This window comes from Anguilla rostrata, chromosome 5, assembly GCF_018555375.3.
Source record: "Anguilla rostrata isolate EN2019 chromosome 5, ASM1855537v3, whole genome shotgun sequence".
Lineage (NCBI taxonomy): Eukaryota > Metazoa > Chordata > Actinopteri > Anguilliformes > Anguillidae > Anguilla > Anguilla rostrata.
In genome coordinates this window covers 55,017,226-55,036,792 of record NC_057937.1, presented here as the reverse complement: position 1 = coordinate 55,036,792, position 19,567 = coordinate 55,017,226, and the positions used below count along the sequence as shown (strand labels likewise).

At 45.6% G+C, this 19,567-nt stretch overlaps 3 protein-coding genes across 5 annotated transcripts in view; all 3 read right to left on the bottom strand.

Annotated features, from left to right (window-relative positions):
* Positions 1-226: 226 nt before the first annotated feature.
* Positions 227-2,479, bottom strand: LOC135255709 (proteolipid protein 2). 2 transcript variants are annotated; one of them, XM_064337237.1, is made up of 4 exons: positions 2,332-2,479; positions 1,462-1,617; positions 1,069-1,164; positions 227-560 (listed from the first exon to the last, which is right to left on the bottom strand). In XM_064337237.1, exons 1-4 carry the CDS (start codon positions 2,428-2,430, stop codon positions 456-458), a joined length of 456 nt encoding a protein of 151 aa, XP_064193307.1. In that variant the 5' UTR covers positions 2,431-2,479; the 3' UTR covers positions 227-455. The 2 variants fall into 2 exon arrangements, with proteins under 2 accessions (XP_064193307.1, XP_064193306.1); XM_064337236.1 differs by having other exon boundaries at positions 2,320-2,477.
* A 1,829-nt stretch (positions 2,480-4,308) lies between these two features.
* Positions 4,309-7,909, bottom strand: si:ch211-189a15.5 (spermatogenesis-associated protein 2-like protein). Its single transcript, XM_064337233.1, has 2 exons — positions 7,029-7,909; positions 4,309-6,448 (listed from the first exon to the last, which is right to left on the bottom strand). The coding sequence occupies exons 1-2, from the start codon at positions 7,365-7,367 to the stop codon at positions 5,090-5,092; spliced, it is 1,698 nt and encodes a 565-aa protein (XP_064193303.1). The 5' UTR covers positions 7,368-7,909; the 3' UTR covers positions 4,309-5,089.
* Positions 7,910-11,407: 3,498 nt separating this feature from the next.
* Positions 11,408-19,567, bottom strand: part of bean1 (brain expressed, associated with NEDD4, 1) — a 47,447-nt gene continuing 39,287 nt past the window's right edge. For both annotated transcript variants that reach the window (XM_064337230.1, XM_064337231.1), the window contains exon 6: positions 11,408-14,977. In XM_064337230.1, coding sequence (XP_064193300.1) covers positions 14,617-14,977 — 361 coding nt within the window. In that variant the 3' untranslated portion in view covers positions 11,408-14,616. The remainder of the gene's footprint in view (positions 14,978-19,567) is intronic.

Here is a 19,567-nt window from a genome sequence, read left to right as displayed (position 1 = left end):
CAAGCAGGAGTGGAAGATGGCTGCAGTACAGGCCTGGCAGAGCACCACCAGAGTAAATACTCAGCACCTGGTAATGTCTATGGGTCACAGACTTCAAGCTGTCATTGCATGTAAAGGGCTTGGGACAATATGTCTCAAACATGAAAATGGTGGGGAGTGGGGTGAAATTTCTACATGGTGAAACCAAAATGTATAAGACTACCCTTTAATAAAGAAGCTGAGAAGCTGCATTTCACGTGATTTATTTGATTACAAATCTAAAATTGTGGCGTACACCACCAAATAATTAAAAAAAATATATATTTCTTTGTTCCAAACATTATGGAGGGACTGTAATTCCCATTTCCGGTCCAAAACAGAACAGACCAGTATTCCACGGTGATTGTATTGGGCGCTCAACAGCAACCAGCCGACACATACACTCAGCGGTGAGAGCCCCTGTTAACACAAAGCCTTCATTTCCTTTGAACCGACGTGGTCCTTGCTTGGTTGAACGTGATCCTTCTGAAGAGCAGGAAGGCGTCTCCACACCACAGGGCTGTTGCCATCAAGCCCACTATCTGCCAATGGGGGGGAGGGGGGGGGGAAGAGAAGAGTGAAGCAGTAAATCCTTCTTAAAGCAAAAAACAAAATGTCAGACAGCCCCACGGGAGATTAAATATATCTCAGAGCTGGTAATAGAGGGTAAGCGCTTTTCACACTTGTAGACAAAAAGGGGTACAGTTTGGTCTGGTTTAATGCCTGGTCTGGTTTTGGTCTGGTTTAGTGCTGGTTTAAATGTGACAGTGAAAATTATACAATTATATAATTATCTGGTCTAGGCAGCAAGCCAGGTCTGAGGGAGTCTAGGAGCAGTGCCTCGGTATATAATTCAGCAAAAATGCCTGATCACGCATTCACCAACAATAGCACTACCTCATCCTTTGACCCTGCTGGAGTCCGCTGGAGTGACCACAATTCAGAAAGCACATCCCAGAACGCTAGTCACTTCTGGGTTAACTTCAGTCCAGACTGGTACACACGTCAAGTGTAGAAGCGACTCTGAGTCGGTTTTTAATGTGGACTCACCCCACCTCCCAGAATTCCTTTGGCTGAGTGAAGGGAGACAGCGGTTACGCAGATGATGAACATGAAGATGGCCGCAAAGACTGAGTTAAAAACATCCTGTGGGAAGAACAAAAAAAAGTATTATTTCTCTCCCCACGAGCAGTGTAGCTACACTGAATTATAGGAAAACCTGAACGGAAGTAAAGACAGGCCAGCCTTCACAACATGCTCAGTTCCGTGTAAAAGCTTTATGTGTTTCATTTTCCAAAGGTGGCAGGCAGGCTCCCTATTACACAGACACACTGCAGCTTGCACACAGTCCTCAGCTCCCTCCCTTAAACCGCCTGAAACTGAATCGCCTCAGAAAATGAGTCCACGGGTCGACGCCGTGTTAGAAGTAAGAAGACATCTCACAATGAGAGGCCAGAAGAAGAAGGTGAATTTCTTGTTGAGTTTTAAGACGTAAAGGACGAGCAGGGCGGCAGTTATCAGGAGCTCCAAGCAGCTGGCGGCGATGTAAGTCGAGCCGGCTGCCGTCGCGAAACACACCATCGCTACGAAAGCGGTCACCTGGAAAAAGAAAAGAGCACGTCAGCCATTTTGTGGGAGTTACTTTGGGAAGGCACTCTTCAAACTTAATGTTGCATACCTTTTTTGATAAGTAAGGGTTTGCTTACTGGAAGAGGCTGTTCCTTAATGAACCTACTGAAGCAGAACTGGATGCTCTTCTGAAGCTGATATCGGTCAGCATAACCCTAACGCTCCATGGATTGCAGTGTGTTTAAATATCCACTAGAGGGCAATGGTTCTTCTGCAGCCATTGTTAACGTCTCCACATTTACATTACTAGCATTCAGGAGGCACTCTTATTTAGAGCGACTTACAGAGCTTTAGCGTTTAAAAAAAACCATTGTGTCCATTTATGCAGCTTGTTATATACTGAAGCAATGCAGGTCTGGATCTCCACATGTAATCCCCGTCATCATTGTTCAGTTTTCTGTTAGTTCTAAGCTGTCTCTCTAAAGGACTCGATAGGAGGAAAGAACAATACCATCAAAATCAGGAAATTTAAAGGATGGGAACCCCCTCCCCTCCAAACCCATGCCAAAATGAGTACATTCCAAAATGGCTTCTACTGTATTTTATCGTGCTGGTGTATTCCCTCAAATACGAGACTGTCAATCTGTCACACCTTCTAGGGGTTGCCATTTGAATTTGACAGAGCTTTAAACAACCGGTGCACCATGACTTAACGGAAATATGTAACCTTACCAGCTCGCCCACCTTCAGGATACCCCTGATGGATCGGAGAAAAGCCACATCAAGCTCCATTTTGATCGATGGTGATCTGCTGTCAGAGGAATCGCCTTGCCCCAGCGACATCTTTTTTTTTTTTGGGACATTTTTCAGCACTTCCTGATCAGACTATTTCCCCTCACCCGTCAGTTGCAGGAAATTGTGAAAGAATAAAAAAACGTATTTTCATACGCTGCAGATGGTACATCTCACAGCTAACAGCAAATACTTCCAGTCAGCTTGAACAGATCACCACAGCAGCATAATAGATCAATGGGTTTTAGTTCCACAAAGCAGACTTCAATGTGACATATGCAATATTTGTCCTGTTTAGTGTTGGCATGGTTTTTATATGCATTTAGTATGAGTGTGTGCATATAAATAGCACACACACATATAGTATATTTTTGCACTTTTGTACTAAATCAGTCAAATGAAAGTTTTATTAAAATGTAGAATGCTTTACCAAAATAAGATTACATGCCAGAGGTAGTGGCATTTCAAAATGAAAGCCCTACAACATATAATGGTGAGATGTAAACCCTTTCATTGTAATGTACAACGATAGGCAATATAAAGGAAACATAATGAAAACAGCATTTCTAAAGGAAGCATAATTCATACATTTTGTGATATTAAGTATTGAGAGGCCATTTTTTGCCCCAGGGGTCAGTCCAGCCCTTCCTGAGAGGGTCAGAGTGTGCGTTTCTTCTCACAGTCAAGTCTTTCGAAACCAGTCAGGTCTACATTACCTATACCTGCATATGATCTGTTTGCTTACTGGAATGTGTACTGAAGACATTATAATTGAGGGCTGCTCACCCCTGGTCCTGGAGCTCTACCATCCTGTATGGATTCTTTCGAACGAGGTGTGCTTTGTTGTGGTTGGAGGGAAAACCTGCGGGACGGTAGATCTCCAGGCAGCCCTGGGTTGAGGGATTTTGCTCAAGGGCACAGAAGCAGAACTGTGCACGCCAGCGGGCACGTGGTTCCGGCTGGACCAGGCCGAGGGGGTGGATCTGTGGGCGGAGCTCTGGTTCTGCACCTCCGAGAGGGGTCAGCCTCTTGGCCCGGTCACCGAGAGGTGATCAAAGAGCACCTGATGATCGCAGGCCCTGAGGCCTGTCATCAGCTCTGGTAAGCGGATACCCGACAACCTGTGGCTCTGACAGGAAGTGAAGTGGGGTTTTGAGGCACACACCGCCGAGTCATCGTCCCACGTGCAGGTCTACCCACAAACCTGCCGCACCCCTGGCAGGCTGAAGCAGAGATGCAATGCGGTGGTCATGAGACAGGAAGAGAGACGTCTGACCCCCTCCCCTTTCAAAGAGCAGATCGCACGGCCCGTTAAATCTCTCACACTGACGTTCTTTTCTCATCTTGCCCGTAGGAATATTTGAGAGCGATACATTGTTTGTTTGTAGACACACCGACTGTAGGCAGAATTTGAAATCCCGGTTCCTGTTTCTGATAAATTTTTCAGTGCAAGAAACAGAACTTGGTTGACAATGCTGCACAGGGTTAACCGTTTTGTGACGGACCATTTTGTGACGTCACCCACCTCAACCCCCAGGTGTCTGTGGGCCTTTTGTGTAGTGAGATTATAGATCAGTGGCAACCAACCCTGTTCCTGGAGATTCCTGTAGGTTTTAATTTAAACTCTAATTTGGCACACCTGAGCATCTCAACGAAATTTCTAGTTGTCGAGTGAGCTGTGCTTTGTTAAAGTTGGAATGAAAACCTACAGAACAGTAGATCTCCAGGAACAGGGTTGGTTATCAGTTTTACAGATATTGGTTGAGTGCAATGTGCAGTCGTGGCTTGCCAAAAGAACTATAAAACGAACACAATGACCAACCTTCCTTTAGAAACACAGGTCCATTTTTTGATTAACCTACTGTATATGATGGGTAACAGAATGTTGAATGCATAATTTAAAAAAAACAAAAACAAAAACATGACCAATATGGTGTAGCACCAAGAGGCTTTAATCTTTTACATCGGACGGATCACGCCGTATGTGGGGTCGTATCAGAAAATCATGATACTCAGTAGTTGTCATGAAATCACCAAACAAAAATCATCAGCAGAATCTTTGGTTTGGAGAAGAAATATACTAAGGCACGGTCAGAAACTGAAACACTGAGAACAGTGCTGTCCCTTTAAGTGCAAATTTGCTTCAGCATTATCGGTTCAAACCTCACATACAGTACCTAATAGCATACATTGTAAAAGTGTAGATATCTGTAATGTTCCTTCACCTGAGATACAGTGCAAAGCAAAAAGAAAAAATTGGTAATGTAAAGATTCCCTGTACAAGACAGCCATTACACATTGATGAACATGAACCAACTATAAGCCACAAAAAGTCAGTATATTATACTCAGTCTAGTGCATGTTGCCACTGACCAGGCGCCAATCTCACCTGTAGATGTCAATGTATCTGTAGGTGAAATTACCACATTGTGGCCTATATTAAATATAACTAATATGCACTGTCCTAAGCTTTGAGCGAACTGATAACAGTGTGGTTTTTTCCCCCCCAAAATACTGACACTCCAGCATGAGACTTAAGTCAAAGGTGGCATCTGAAGTGAAAAAAGAACTAACTTATTCTTAACAATAAGAAGGGTTAGAGCGGTAAACAGAACATGTAAAAGGCAGAGCTAGCTGATTAGCCTGAGTTCGGCTCTAAGCCTCAGTCCTTCAGGCAGCGCAGAGCTAGCGCCCGCGCTCCAGGGCGAGGCTACGCCTCCTTCTGCTCGCGCTCCACCAAAACGTACGTCTCCAGCAGCTCCTCCTCCGGCTGCTGGGCGTGGCCCTGGGAAGGGGCACACATGGCATCACAAGGGGGCGGGATGTAGTAGGACTGCGGGGGCTCTTTGATGGCGTCGCACGGCGAGCACTCGCGGCAGCCGGGGACGCCGAACTGGGGGACCTGGGAAGGGTGGCACGGCACCGGCTGGGCCTTGTCTCTGGGCGAGCCGAGGGGCGTGGCTCTGCCGCCGTCATCGCGGCAACGCCTGGCGTCCTGCCAGGCGGTCTCCTCCACGGGGTACTTGAGCTCGGCGTCGGCGCGGTGCTCCTTCACGGTCATTTGGCCCATCCTCTCGGCCAGCTCGGAGACCAGGCACTCGTCCGCAGAGGCCTGGCCGCTCTCCGGCGCCGCCCCCTGGGCTCCTATGAGCCCCGCCCCCTGCGCTGCTCTGGGCCCCGCCCCCTGGGCGCGGCACGTCTCCGTTTCCGCGGGCTCTTTCTCCTGGGCGTGGTCGTCAGGGGGGCGTCTCCCCGGCTTGGGCGACCCCGCGGTCGCGCCGGCGATTGGGCGGGACTCGGGCAGCCTGGCGACCGATGGGGCCGCGCAGAGGTCGCTGCCCACCGTGGAGCCCCCTTTCGGGGTCCTCCGTCCCGCCTTCTCCCTCTTCTGCCCCGCGGGCGGGCCCGCCGGCTCCCCGAACACAGGCTTCTGTCGGAAGGTCAGGTCGGGGTAATGCTCCCGCATCTCCCGTATCGACCCGTCGTCCGTCAGGAGGCTGCGCGCTGGCCCGACCACGGGCTCCCCCGCCCCGTTCGGGGGCGGGAACTCCAGGCTCCGGGGGACTTCCGGACCCTCGTCGCCCCCTCCCGCCGCCCCGGCCGAAGTCAGGCCCTCCTCAGGACGGCCCTCCTCCCCTGGATCGACCAGAGAGTGCCCTCTGTCCAGCTCCTCCTCCTCCTCCCCTTCCTCCTCCTCCTCCTCCTCCTTCCTGCTGACGTGGAGCGAGGTATTCTCTCTGTCTGCAGGAGCTGGCTCCGCCCCCAGGTCCTCCCGCACACCTTCGCTGGCCTCGCAGGGGCAAAGGGGGGCCTGTGGGAACCTCTGCATGAGGACCGGGTCAAATTCCCAGCACCCGCTTTGGCCCATAACCTCCAGCAGGTACTCGCACTCCTGCCGGGCCAGGAAGAGCTCGAAGCCCATCCGGGCGGCCGTTCCAGGATCCACATTCGCGTCCAGCCGGTACTCCATGTCCGTCTCCGGGCGATATCCTATACTCTCCAGGATACTTTTGACCATGCCTTGTGGCAGCACTGGCTTGATCCAGTAAACAAACGGGCCGGTGAAGGTCTTTTGGAAAGAGAAAGAGACGGTTACCTCCCTCACAACCACAAACAAAATGCATTTAAAATGGACTGACAATTGAAATGAGTTTATTAAAGCATACTGCTTCAGTGGAATAGGAAACAGAGGCTTGGTTTCAATATGGACAACAGCATATCTGCCTGTCCTGTGCTGAAAAACAACTGGAATATCTACTGAGCTACGTAATATTTCCTATGGGACAATACAATCAAAGCTACTTTCACTTCCTGGTATTCATAGTATATACAGGCACCCATCCACACCAGGAAATGTTCCCAGTATTGGGTACGCTTCCCGTACAAGTGATTTAGCTAGTATTTGATAAATTGCCTTACCTGAAGAAACTAACTGAGCTTTTTATGGAATAATGGAATCATTTGGGCAAACTGTTAAAATAAACTCAAACCTACTGTGTTAATCTTTGAGATATATATATATATATATATATATATATATATATTTTCCCCTTTTATACATATAGGCTTACATCTACATTTATATTGAAAAAAAACAGCTAAATTTAAACTGGGTGAGTACTAGAAACAGGCTTTCAGTTTCGGTTTACCTTCAATGTTTTGATCTCTTTCTTCCAAGGAAACAGAAAGAGGTTGACACAGAGCATCTCCAAAACTTCAGTGGCTTTGACCAGGTCCTTGAGGACATCCCGGCATTCTCTCCTGCCCTCCGTTACGCATTCGGAGACAGTCCGGTAGAAGCCAAACACCGTGAACCTTGAATCTGGATTGGTCTCTGTCAGCAAAAAGCGCCTAGCTTTTTCTGCCACTTCGGTCTCCTGGCAGAGGCTAAGATTGCCCTGCGGCCAAACCTGCTGGTAGTAGATCAAATAATCGTTGAAGGCATCTTCGCGTGCATTTTGCGATTCTTCACCCATAACGCTCTTCATAGCTGTGCGTTGCGCTTCAATGGTAAGTCTCGTTACAACGTCAGGAACAAGGAAGCCCGCTGTGTGCCAAGTGTGGCTGTTGGCTGAGCCGTTCAAACGTGTGTTAAAAACAAAAGCATGAGGTTATGTCGCTGGTTTTTAATCAGCTCGCAAAATGGGAATCCCCTGTTTGCCTGTTTGACACGAAATGTCAGAAAGCGTAGGTCTGCGAGATTGGAGGTGAAACTTAAACGTTATCTCCACCTCCTGCCAAATAGGAAGTGACACTCCTTCAGACGTAATTGGTGTAGCTCATGTAGCCGCATCCTAAATTTAATAAATGTACAGCAACACCAAACTCAGAATCGCCCCTTTGTTGATAAATGTTGTGTAATATTGAACTAAAAAGTATTTGAAACTCGCCTGACAAAGAGTCATGGTTTTGTAAGCTCCATATATCTGAAACATTCCTAATAAATACAAGAAACAGACGGACGGCGAATTAAAACCACCATCATGCCGTGGTTTGCTCTCTTCAAGTACTCGACTGTACTGCGACTGCCATCTAGCGGGAAGGAGACTGAATCGCAATATAATGTTAAAATTAAGGAGGCAAGCGAACCATCTTCTTTTATTTGACCAGTAGGTGGCACTATAGTAATGCAAACCAACAGTACGCCAAACGAACCATTAGCAGGTGCTTTTCGATTACCTAAAACAAATCACCATAAAAGTAATGGAACAGTATGGTTTCAGTTTTAAACACATTGTAGACGAGCTATTTCGCTGTAATATTGAGTTACTCAGGATAAAACTCTTCATTATAATTAATCATAATCACTTAACATTGACTCTGACAGAGCTCTCTATTCAGCAAGACTTATGGGATTTATTCTTGCAGCACAGTGTGTTGCCAAGGAGTATCGCCTTAAGATCTGCCCCGTGCAATCGATAGCCTGAGTCATTAGTCTTCGGCTGAGTGGAGGAAAAATAATAATAAATTGCCTAGAAGAGCAATTTGTAACCAAAACAGAAGGGACGAGAGGAAAGGGTAATTGTAGTCCAAAAAGACACACAATCTTTCATGACCCTGCATTCCTTTTGTCTTAGTTTAATGTTTTATTTATTTATTTATTTTAATGTGGGCCAAAGGTTGCGTTCTTCGACAGACAGATTGAGAGCCACTGAACTTACAAGTTACTTTAATTTGCCCTTTGGCAGTTAACTACAGCCAAAGTCCTCCTTTTTTCCAAGCATGCAGTGCAGCAGTCCTGGAGATAAACACCATTGTTTTTCTGATACAGTGTGACTGTGCAGCTTCGGGGGCACTTCTGTGTTTTTGCTGATGAGGGCATAATTATGCAAGGTTAGTGAGTAAGCCATGCACATTATCTCAGTACTTACCAAATGGCATTGACAAAAACAGATTCTGGCTGATGCAGGACACACAAATAAAACCTGTTTTGTGAAATAGTCAAAAGAAGTCATTATCATAACAGGAAGCAAGCTGTTACATCATTCTTCTCTCCATTTATCTCCTGTATTTGAGCCGTTTTAAACTCTAACCACCATATATCAGTTACCATTTTAATTAGGGTTTCAGAGAAACTCAGTTTCCATTCTTTTAAGGCCATTTTGTTGTAACTTGATTATATACTTTTCTGGGGTTCAATGATCACATTCCTGATTTAACACATGCACAGACTGCAGACCCCTAAGCCCCGATGCCCCACTGGTAGTTCTCCTGCAGAAAAAGTGCTGTCTCTTGTTGGGTGTGAGGCTGCGCAAGATCACATTCAATTAAATCAAATTCAGTTCTACTTGTATAGCTCTCCTCACAAAGGATTAACGTGTCAAAGCACATTTCGGATATTCTGGTGTCCAGACCCCCTGAGCAAGCCAAGGGTGACAGTGGCCAGGAAACACTCCCCTATGGAAACAGGAATAAAGCTTGGGTAAGTCCTGACTCAGGAGGCCGCAGTCCGCTCCGGGTTCGCGGTAAAATGTTCAGCGTTACATCGACTGTTACAGAGTACCCATTGGCACTTGGCAGAGGGATAATTGAACATACACCCATATGCCAGCAATCAAGGTGAATAGTGTAGCCTTTATCCTGTTTTTAATACGTTTTTTTTTTAAAGAATCTTGCAGAATTACAACAAAAAAAAAAGTCCATGTCCAATAATGGACAAATAACAGCCAATCAGATGAAAGTAGATGCAATTTAGCATACAGTGCAAAATGACAACAACAAATCACATTTCATCAATGTGAAATCAACAGAAATCATAACATTATCTGCAGAAACTAGATGTTAAAAATTTGCAGTAAATGTGCAAATTCAGCTACAGTATATCAATTTCTTGTGCAAAGAAGAAAGAAAGAAGTTACAATTTCCTGCTTGTGGATATGTAAAAACTGAAGGTTGGTCTCCGTTTTCCAGTGGACACGATCAAAAGGATTGGTGAGGCCATCGTAGAGATCCTCTCTGGGATCCTCCCCAAATTTACACTTGCTGACAGTCTCCAATAATCACAGCTTGCAGGAAGACTCCACTGAAGCTTCTCCCTGGGCCACTAATGAACAAATCCGTCTTCCTCTGTTTCAGACAGAGATCTCTCACATATATTGGCTGGGCCAGTTTTTATCCTGTTGCCAAGGTGATTGATGGCACCGATTCTCAGTGAACAGTTTTCATTCTTTTCTTTTTTTTTTGATCCCTGACCATGAGAGAATGGGAGTAAAGAACAGAGAAAGAGGAGAAGAGGGCTGGGACCTTTGGAGCTGCCCCTGCTCTGGGGGCCAGGCTCTCTTCTCCCTGAGAAGGGAGGAAACTGGATAAAAATGGTCAGATAGGGGCCTCTTTTTTTGGTCTTCTTGAATGACAATGGCGTTTAAGTGTGTGAGTCCCTGGCGTTCCCTAGTTTTTGTTCCCCCTCGTGCTAGATAGGTGACTTTGAGCTTGCACGGACACTGTCTTTGAGAACTGTCACATTCAGCGAAGCAGACAACCGGGAAGAATATTCAACAGGAGAGCTCCATAATGTTTGGAGCAAAAACATATTTTTTTCTTGATCTGGCGCTGTACTCCACAATTTTATATTTGTTTGAAGTGTACATTTTGAGTACAGAGCCAAATCAAGAAAAATACAAAATTGGTCTTTGTCCAAAACATTATGGAGCTCACTGTATATGTGTATCTATATGTCCATGTGTTTGTGTGAACTTACGCTTGTATTAACACTGACAGATTGCACATCTGGAAGGTGTTTCCTTGGTGTCTGTGGTGCCACTCAGATTCTGGGGTGAGGTAATGAAATTTTGTCTTTATAATTAATACTTAATGTGCAAAGCAAAAAACTGAATTGAAGAAGTGTGGACGCGAAGTCTAAAGCACCTGTAAATAAACTTCAGAGAAAGTGCATGGTTGGACAACATCAAGCACACACACAGGGTGTGCCGCACTGATTTATAAACACTTTCACAGGGATTTTTTAATAATAGTCTTGATCAATGAGGAGCCTTGTTTGTTGAAAGCAGTGGTGCTGGATGCAGTTAGGATTCTCCTGGCACTGTACTGGCCTAACTGGGCACTGTGCAGAGAGGGTAATTTAGGAGGAGCACCATAGCAGGGCCCCATCTGTTCACGCTAATTTACCAGAGTCCACTGCTCCAATATTAAGTGGCAACAGGATCATATTTTAAATTCACATGATATTTTATCCTGATATTTTATATGCAGTGGCCATATAAAATAAGGGGGGGGGCTACATCATTACACTATATAAAAATGTACAAATTTGGTTCGCAATCTCAGAAGCAACCAGGGACACTGGACCAGCAGGAAACAGCGGCAGTAAAGGGCCTCACTTCCCTTTCTGTTCACTGAGACATCTCTGATTGTTTATTATCTCCATTGATTCTGGTTTTGGCACTCTTGCGCTGTTTAAAATGCGCACTGGAATACAAAGAGCAAACGCCAAGCATTAAAATGAACTAGGTTAAAGTTTCAGTGCCTTTATGAACAATCAATCTTCTTTCTGCAATAAAACCACACACGCTGAGATGTTAGAGACGCGCTGGAAATGAGTCTCAATCGTTTATTTTTCAGAATATAAATTAAAAAGGGAAAGCTCTAATACAAAACAAGGGGATATACGTGGACAACGGCAATAATAGTAAACAGAGATGGTTACTAGAGACAGTTGAACACCACCAGACCTGGGTCAAATACGTATTTGGATTGGATTCAAATACTCTTCTGTGCTCTGTTGATCTTGCCTGGTGCAACTGAGCCTGCCAAGGCCAGATCAGTAAAGCGTAGAAACGTATTTGAGTCCAAAACAAATACGCATTTGACCCAGGTCTGAACACCACAGTGCAACGGACACACCTTACGCTGAGAGTGTGTGAGGGTGTCAGGGTGCGTCATCATCTCACAGGTCACAAAAAGGACATGTACCAATGGTGTTATATAAGAACAACAGGAAAAACAAAGACACTGGACAGGTAACAGCAGGCAAGACCTTTGTCATCTCTATATTGCATTATAACTGTGTTCTGTACTGACTGGGACAAAGCTTCCCGACTACAGGTACAAGTGTAGTAGCCTACGAGTGAAATTCAAAGGCAGAAACAGTACTGCTTTTCTATGCGTGCCAGCTTAATCATGGTGCACACATACTACGCCACTGTACAGATATCACAGAGTAAACATCTTAAAACCAGCTGTGACACAAGGCCTATAATTTGACAATTATACAGCAGCCTGGGTTTTGTTTTGCACCAGCTATTGGTAAATAAATTTATTAATGTAATTACAGTGTCGAGAAGACCCAGAAACCAGTTACTTGTTGCTAGGGGCTTACATTGCAATAAATGTCATTTATAATCTACAGGATTCTACAATAATCTACAATCTTCCCAGGTTTCAACACCGTGCCCCAGACCCAGTCTTAGTTTGTTTGTGGCAGGTAGATCTCTGAACATTATAAAGAATAATCACACTTTGTGTGACGCTTTGTGTAATTAGAATCGTCTCTTAATGCATCCATTTCTAGAGCGAAGCATTCCTTTTTGCAGAATATCTAAATAACAAGAGAAACTCACAAGCGAATCCTCTAATTCAAAATCTTTCACGGTCACATCCACCGTTTGAGCTACTCTAAACAAAATCACAAAAGGCCATTTCATACTTAACGGGTTTTATAGATTTTTTTTCTCACAATGCCAGCAATGCAGTCATGCATCTCAATCATTTCTAAAAACGAATCTTTCAGGCATGATTTCAGCACCTATTTCTATGCACGAGAAGAGGACGGTGGAGTGCTGATATTTTACATGTTGAGAGAGGCTCTGCATTTCTCAGGATATACAATTTCATGCTTCATATATAAACACTTCTGCCGAGGGAGGTGTGCTTTAAACTGCGCAACGAGACCGGCACACCTGCGTTTAATGGGTCGCTCACCCAGAGACTACCGCACTCAGTTTAAATTAAATGCGAATCTCACCCTTCCTCCAGACAGCTCTTCAGTCGCGGGAAAGTATGCGCTCAGCGGTTTTTCGCTAACGTAACAGTCTCAGTATTTTACAGGCATCGGGAATTTTGGTTGAGGAACAGCCGTTACTGGAAGCCATTGTTTTAGATGTCACCTGTTCGAATACTACTCGGTCACTGCATCCTGGACTTAAACAGTAAAGCTCAACAGCCAAGTAGTTCTTAACATTTTGAAAGCGTAACAGACGAATAACAGTCACATCCGGACAGTGCTAAATTAGACACTGTTTAAAAATACTCAGTGCTCTTTATAAAAAAGTAATTCCAAAGTAGTATAGTGTACAGAGGATGTCTCCCGCTAGTTTGGTCAATACCGGAGTTGTCTCAAATTGATCATCCCTATTTTTATCCCTATTTTTTCCTGTTTGCGTGTGTGTGTGTGTACACAGAAAATTATGGCTTTTAAGGTTAATTTAGCTCTTTCCTCTAACTTAACAGCAAAGCAGTGCTAGTTGCTCATGAGCAAACAGACAAGTTAATTTATCTTTTTCTATTGCATATTGTCTACTGAGCTGGATCACAGCCATACCATCTAACCGGTAATCTTCAAGACAATTAAGCAATGACACATTGAGATGCAATACTTTCTATGTTTTTTTTTTTTGCAAAAAAAAAAAAAAACAACGAAACAGCAAGAAGCCAAAAACCGAAAACAAATGAGGATTTTGACTGAAGCTGAAGTGACACGCAGGACCATGCCATCTCACAACAGGGGTAGTGCAGTTTTGAATCGAACCAAGTCAACGCCTTCAAAGAGAACATTTGCAGATAATGTAAATTACTCCGTTATCTCCTGTCTTTTGTATTTCAGTTCTGGAAAACTATATAAAAGATATTCATATAAAAGGTCAGTGATCACACCGGTAGTGAAAAACAACAACAAAAACCTCTAAATGAATCTCAACTGGAATTTGGTTTAAAATTTGGCCATAGAAAATAAGCCATAAAACATGGTTGTACTCTATTACAAATAATGTATAATACTTCGTACAGACACATGCTAATGGACACATTTACATAAAGGACTGTAGGACTACGGTCGGGATATGTTGTGATGTGATTCCCCTCTTAATTTCTCTTCACCCAGTCAGATCATTGGCCTTGCCTCACTCTGAGTGACGCTGTTATGCATATATCACTCTAAATGTCGTTATTTAAGAAAACAGAAACTGAATAAGTGACAGAGGTACTGATACAGACGTACTGTATATTTCTGTGTGAGAAGAGGCAGTAGCCACAGAGCTGAATCTACTCAATCTGGGTGCTACCATTTGTAAAATACATTTAAAAAAATAATAATAAAGTTTACAGCAGAAGGGAAACATGGCAGCATAATGTCTTCACATGTTTTACACCAAGAACGCAACATGACATGAACTGGTCCTGGACCGCAACCAAAGCACTTCAGTTCTTCAGTGGTTACAGGGCGGTGGTCCATGGTGAGGAGGGGCAGGGGGTTGGGGGGGGGGGGGGGCAGTTGGTTCACAGCCAATCCCAGAGAAACACGGTGTGTTCAGTACAGCTGCCCCTAGTCCAGGCAACTATGCAGCTCCGTTCTGTTTTCTTGTCGTTTCCAACGTGGGGAGGGATGGAGTCACACAAACAGAAGGAGAAAGAAGATGTGGGGAAAGAGGGAAAGAACGAGGTTGGGAAGGAAGATGGGCGTGACCTCGGCGAGTGTTTCGGTCGTGCCTGGGGCGGGGCGTCGGCCTACAGGATTCTGTGAGAGACCGTCGGGGGCCTCTGGGGGCCGCTGTCCTGGGACGTGTGTTTGAGCAGGTCCGTGGGGATCAGGGGGAGGGGCCGGCCCTGTTCCCTCACCACCGCCTCGTAAGGGGGCACCTCGTCCAGCGGGGGGGCCGACAGGGAGATGGAGGCTATCGGCTGCCGCCTCAGCTCCTGCAGTTCGATCGATTGGCGGGACGCGCCACCGCCCGTCACCCACGAGGCCCCGCCCGGCCGCCCCTCCGCGAGGTCCGCCCTCTGGCACGGGTCGATGAGCGAATACGGCGGGGGGTCGTCCGTGGGGACGTATATCTGCGTCGCACCGGGTCCCACGCATTCTTCGTATCTGAGACGGGAGAACACGGCGTTAATGAGCGCTTCGCAGACTACCGTGTGAAAATCAGAGGGAAATAAATGACTGCATGACTACAGGACGTGTATTAACATTTTCGTCCTACCACATATCGCAGTACAGACTGTTATTTTTTGTTATTAGAGGTAGCTCAAACCACTTGAGGTTTGATCAAAGTACAGGTGTGAGGTGACCTACCTGCAGGCAAAGGTATGAACTTTCATGGTACTTTCAAGCGAGGCCCTTTGGAATAGCTCATTAATTACCTATCACCCCATGCCAAACTGGAATTTCTTTAGAACTATTCTTTAGATCAGAACTATGTCAGAGTCCCTATCAGTAAATCCAAGTGATGCACTGTCCAGTTCTGTCCTGAGACTTTGGCAAAGTGTGCCAGGCACAGGAAGTGGCTGAAGTGCCAACAGTTTGGCACACTGAAGCAAAGGGCCAAGCTTGGCATCCTGGCAGGAGATGGCAGAGCGCATCATTGTGGCAACACTCGCGGTAGCTTGAGTCAGTCACACAAAGGAGATCAGAACGAGAAAAAAGGCCAGAAATTCATTTGCAGGCGTAAGCCTTTCATTTTTTTACATCACAAAATGCCATAAAGTACATTAAATATGGCACAACTGCGATATAACTTAAAGTATGGGAAGTGGGGCTTGTGTTGGCTGGTAAAGAGCTGGGTTCTTAAGCACGCACACTTCATTTATCACTCCATGGTAATAAGACAAACTGCTTCCAGCTAGCAAGCAGTCACCAGTGTGCTATGAGATGAAGGCTGCTTGTAATGAAAAATGAAGTGTAACTTCATGCAGACCAGAGCTTTCTGTTCTGTGTTGAGTTTGTGAAGGAGCAGGCCACACTTTTCGTATTTTAAGTTGGTTGCCATGGCTATTTCAACCCCGAGGCATTCACATTTGGGATTGAGTGTTTGGCTTTCACAAACCTCATTTACTGGGCAGAAGATGAACTGGGCAGATCAGGAGTGCACAATTCGGTCCTGGAGGGTTTGGTCTGCGTGCTGGTTTTTGTTCCAAAAAATTACCTTAGTTCCATCTTTCTGACAGCTCTATAAACTATGCTGGTTTGCTCCTTCACTTGGGCACAGTAAAATCTTTAGGATACACTTGCAGGCTGAGGCTGTACCTGGTGCGTATTAAAATGTCTGATCAAGATATGATTGAGCTACTTAAATAATTAAGAGCAGAAGTAAACTTGTAGGGTTAAAATCTCAGGAATAACTTTGGAGCAGCTAGGATCCTCCTGTGTCAGTAAAAACAGTTTTCTGTTTTGGAGAATGTGCAAATTGGGCTGTAACAGATCTTGGAAGGGTATGGAGTTCAGACTTGCTTGCCAGCGCAGAATCATCTAAACTCTGCATGATACCCACAATGCACTGGGACTCCTACCAGCACACTGTCCTTCGGGCTCCGCAGCAGGTGTGTGAAAATCACCAGGGGCAATGGCATTCTCTCCTTACTGCTCTGGAGTCAGAGACAAATATTACGCATGGGGGGGGGGACTGAGAGAGAGAGAGAGGGGGAGAGAGAAAGGGAGGAAGAGGGAGAGAGAGTGGGAGAAGGAGAGGCAGATAAACAGATAGAGAGAGAGAGAGAAAAGCAAGAGAGAGGGAAAGACAGTGACAGATAGAGAGAGAGAGAAAGAGAGAGAGAGAGGGAAAGACAGTGACAGATAGAGAGAGGGAGAGAGAGAGAGAGGGAGATGCAGACAGAGAGAGAGGAAGGGAGAGGAAGAGACGGGGGGGGAAAAGAGAGGGAGAGAGATAGAGAGAGAGAGAGACAGAGAGAGAGAAGAAGAGCGAGAGGGAGGGAGAGAGCCAGAGAGAGGGAGAGACAGAGGAAATAAGTGATGGTAACAGTACAGGTGCAGAGCTCATAGAATTAGATACAAGGCCCTGGTCCAGAAGAGTGTGGTGTAATTGCACCTGCACTGACAGCTCTGGTAGGAGCAGGGATGGGTGGGCTGCAACAAGGGATTGTGATAGTCTAATGGCTCAGTGAAACTGCCTCTGTGTGTGTGGTACATGTACCAGGGCCCCAGAAGAGGCCTGGAGGTGTATCTGGGACCTGTGGAATAATGGCAGGGTAATTGAATCTGAGAAACCGCTAACAGATTTAGCCCTGTCAGGGCACTTGTTCATGAGAGGGGGATGATTCCCAGGGAGCCGGCATCGCTCTGTCTGGTCACCTTCGGGCGATGGAGGGGAGAGATTTAGAGAGAGGAGCCGCTCGGGGGCAAACATTTATAAACCGCTCTTTTCACTCGTTCTTCTCTTCCGCTGCCACGGGCCAGCACGAGGGAAACACCATCATCTTCTTTCACATCCTTATTTCAAGGGCCGAGATTATACAGAAGTTTCTCTCTACTTTACTGCGAGCCGAACAGGACGTTCACATCTTTTTACGGAAATGTTAAAAGCCATTAATGCATCAGATCGAGAGTACTAAAAACACATGCTGCTCCCCAGGCAGCCTTCCTCCTGGTACCCCAATTATTTTTCATTCAGTCTGTTGGAAACAGATTTTTATCGAAGTTTCACTTTGTCCATGATATGTTTTAACAGGCTGCTCAAGAAAGCTGTATGGTAGTTTTCTCAATGTTTAATTGGCAATGACAGTAACATCAACACTCAAATTCTCAAGGTCCACAAGGCCTCAAGGGTTAATTTAACTCACTTCAAATCTAAAATGTTTTAAAAGAGACTGACAGACTCAAAGCGAGTCAACTACTGTAAATGATTCCAGTGTTGCTGTCTGTTGATGTACATTAAATACTGGAGAACGTTCACTTTACAATTATATTTTTGTTAGGGACACAGTATCACGTACCGTATATATCTATGCTTCACACTTCACAAATTTGAATTCTGACTGTTGGGTACTTCGAGAGCTAAACGACGGCAGTAGTACACCTCTCCAGTGCATTCTGGGTAATTTACAAAGCCGGAGTTTTGAGCCGAACGTATGCCTGAATGAGTGGGCGCAGAGAACAGCACCGAGCGGTTGGCAGGAGCCTTCGGTTTCTAAGAGCTCCGATGTGGATGAAAGGGAGCTGTCCTACGGTACTTCCACAACTCAGCTCTCAGCCTGCACACGCTGACTCCAGTCACTCCTGCTCTATGTCTCTCTCAGTCATGCCTTATTCTCTGAGCACTGCAACTGCAGTGAAACGCACTGTCACCCTCCTCACTTCCAGTACCTGTACCCACTCTTTCTCTTTTTGATGTCTCTGTCCCTTCCTTCCTTCAACATTTACTCTGATAAATCTGATATCTCTCTCCCTCTTACTCTCTCTCTCCCTCACTCTGTCCCTTCCTCCCTTCAGCATTTACTCTGATAAATCTGATCTCTCTCTCTCTCTCTCTCTCTCTCACACACACTTCTGGTTCTGGCTTTTGCCATCTGCTATTCTGGTTTAATTGACGCTGCTTACTGCAGGCTTGACGCTTTCACATGGCGTGCGGTCCACTTAATCACTGTGAGAACGGGGAATTACCGTAGAGGCGAGCTTCCTCATTTTGGGTGTCCTCCTGCTTATTCATCCACAGAGGAAAAAACTCTTCCTCTCCCCGTGTGTTTGTAGGAGGAACTGAAAGGACACCACACCACCCATCCTGCGGCCTTAGCCTGTGGATGTAGCCCCACACAGTACAGGCGTGGAGCCATGTCTCTAATCACATACCGTACTGCTTATGCTATTTCCACAGTTTTTAGTATGCACTTCTAAATACTGTGAACGTTTATGCACAACATTAAAACTGCAGCGGGCTACTATAATGGCCAATATTACAGCAGAGCAGAGCTGAGTCAGGGACATATTTTGATTGCAGGTTATGGCAAATAAAACATCTGGACAGCATCCAGATAATACTTAAAACTCATCGAACACATTATTTAAAAAGTACATTCCGACAGTGCAGGGATCAATAAAATGCACACAGTAAAATGTCCAGGGCTACTTCACACCCGGCCGGCCAGTGAAGGATCGGCTCCCCTACAATACCTGGGTTCCTCCTGAGATTTCTCCACATTGGGGAGTGTTTTCTTGCCACTGTTTAAGGGGGTTCCTCCCCACTGGGAGTTATTTACCTGTGCTTGCTATTTGGGGGTTCAGGCCTGGTTTTTGCTACTCTGTAAAGCACCTTTGCAGACAGTTTTTTGTAAAAAGCGCTCTACAAATGAAACTGATTTGATTTCATCCGAATTCAACTCCAGCATAGTGGACTCACATAAACTGTGCAAGAGTTGATTTTACACTGAAGATTTTACTGCAATAATGTACAATTACGGTCATATTCCCCCTAAAAGCACAGCCTGGAAATGCTGTCGCAATAGAGCATTTTGCGTAAGCTGGAATGGCACTTCTAAAAGGCATCACAGGAAGGCTGTGACGAAAATGCGAATACAGAACGAGATGCGCGTCAGACTCCTTCCAGTAAGCCACCAACTGTTTACTCCACCAGCCACAGCAACGCAAAACATCAGATACTGTAAATAGGCGCCGGAATTCCCACACGTCCATCTTTATCCATCCCGGGGTTGGCTAGCTCCATTAAGCTGA

Coding starts and splice junctions, on each gene's coding strand:
- LOC135255709 (XM_064337236.1), bottom strand. CDS start 2,430: ATGTCGCTGGGGCAAGGCGATTCCTCTGACAGCAGATCACCATCGATC. Junction 1,165..1,461: donor TCTTCTTCTGGCCTCTCATT/GTGAGATGTCTT, acceptor TTCTTCCCACAG/GATGTTTTTAACTCAGTCTT. Junction 561..1,068: donor AAGGAATTCTGGGAGGTGGG/GTGAGTCCACAT, acceptor CCCCATTGGCAG/ATAGTGGGCTTGATGGCAAC.
- si:ch211-189a15.5 (XM_064337233.1), bottom strand. CDS start 7,367: ATGAAGAGCGTTATGGGTGAAGAATCGCAAAATGCACGCGAAGATGCC. Junction 6,449..7,028: donor AAGAGATCAAAACATTGAAG/GTAAACCGAAAC, acceptor TCTTTCCAAAAG/ACCTTCACCGGCCCGTTTGT.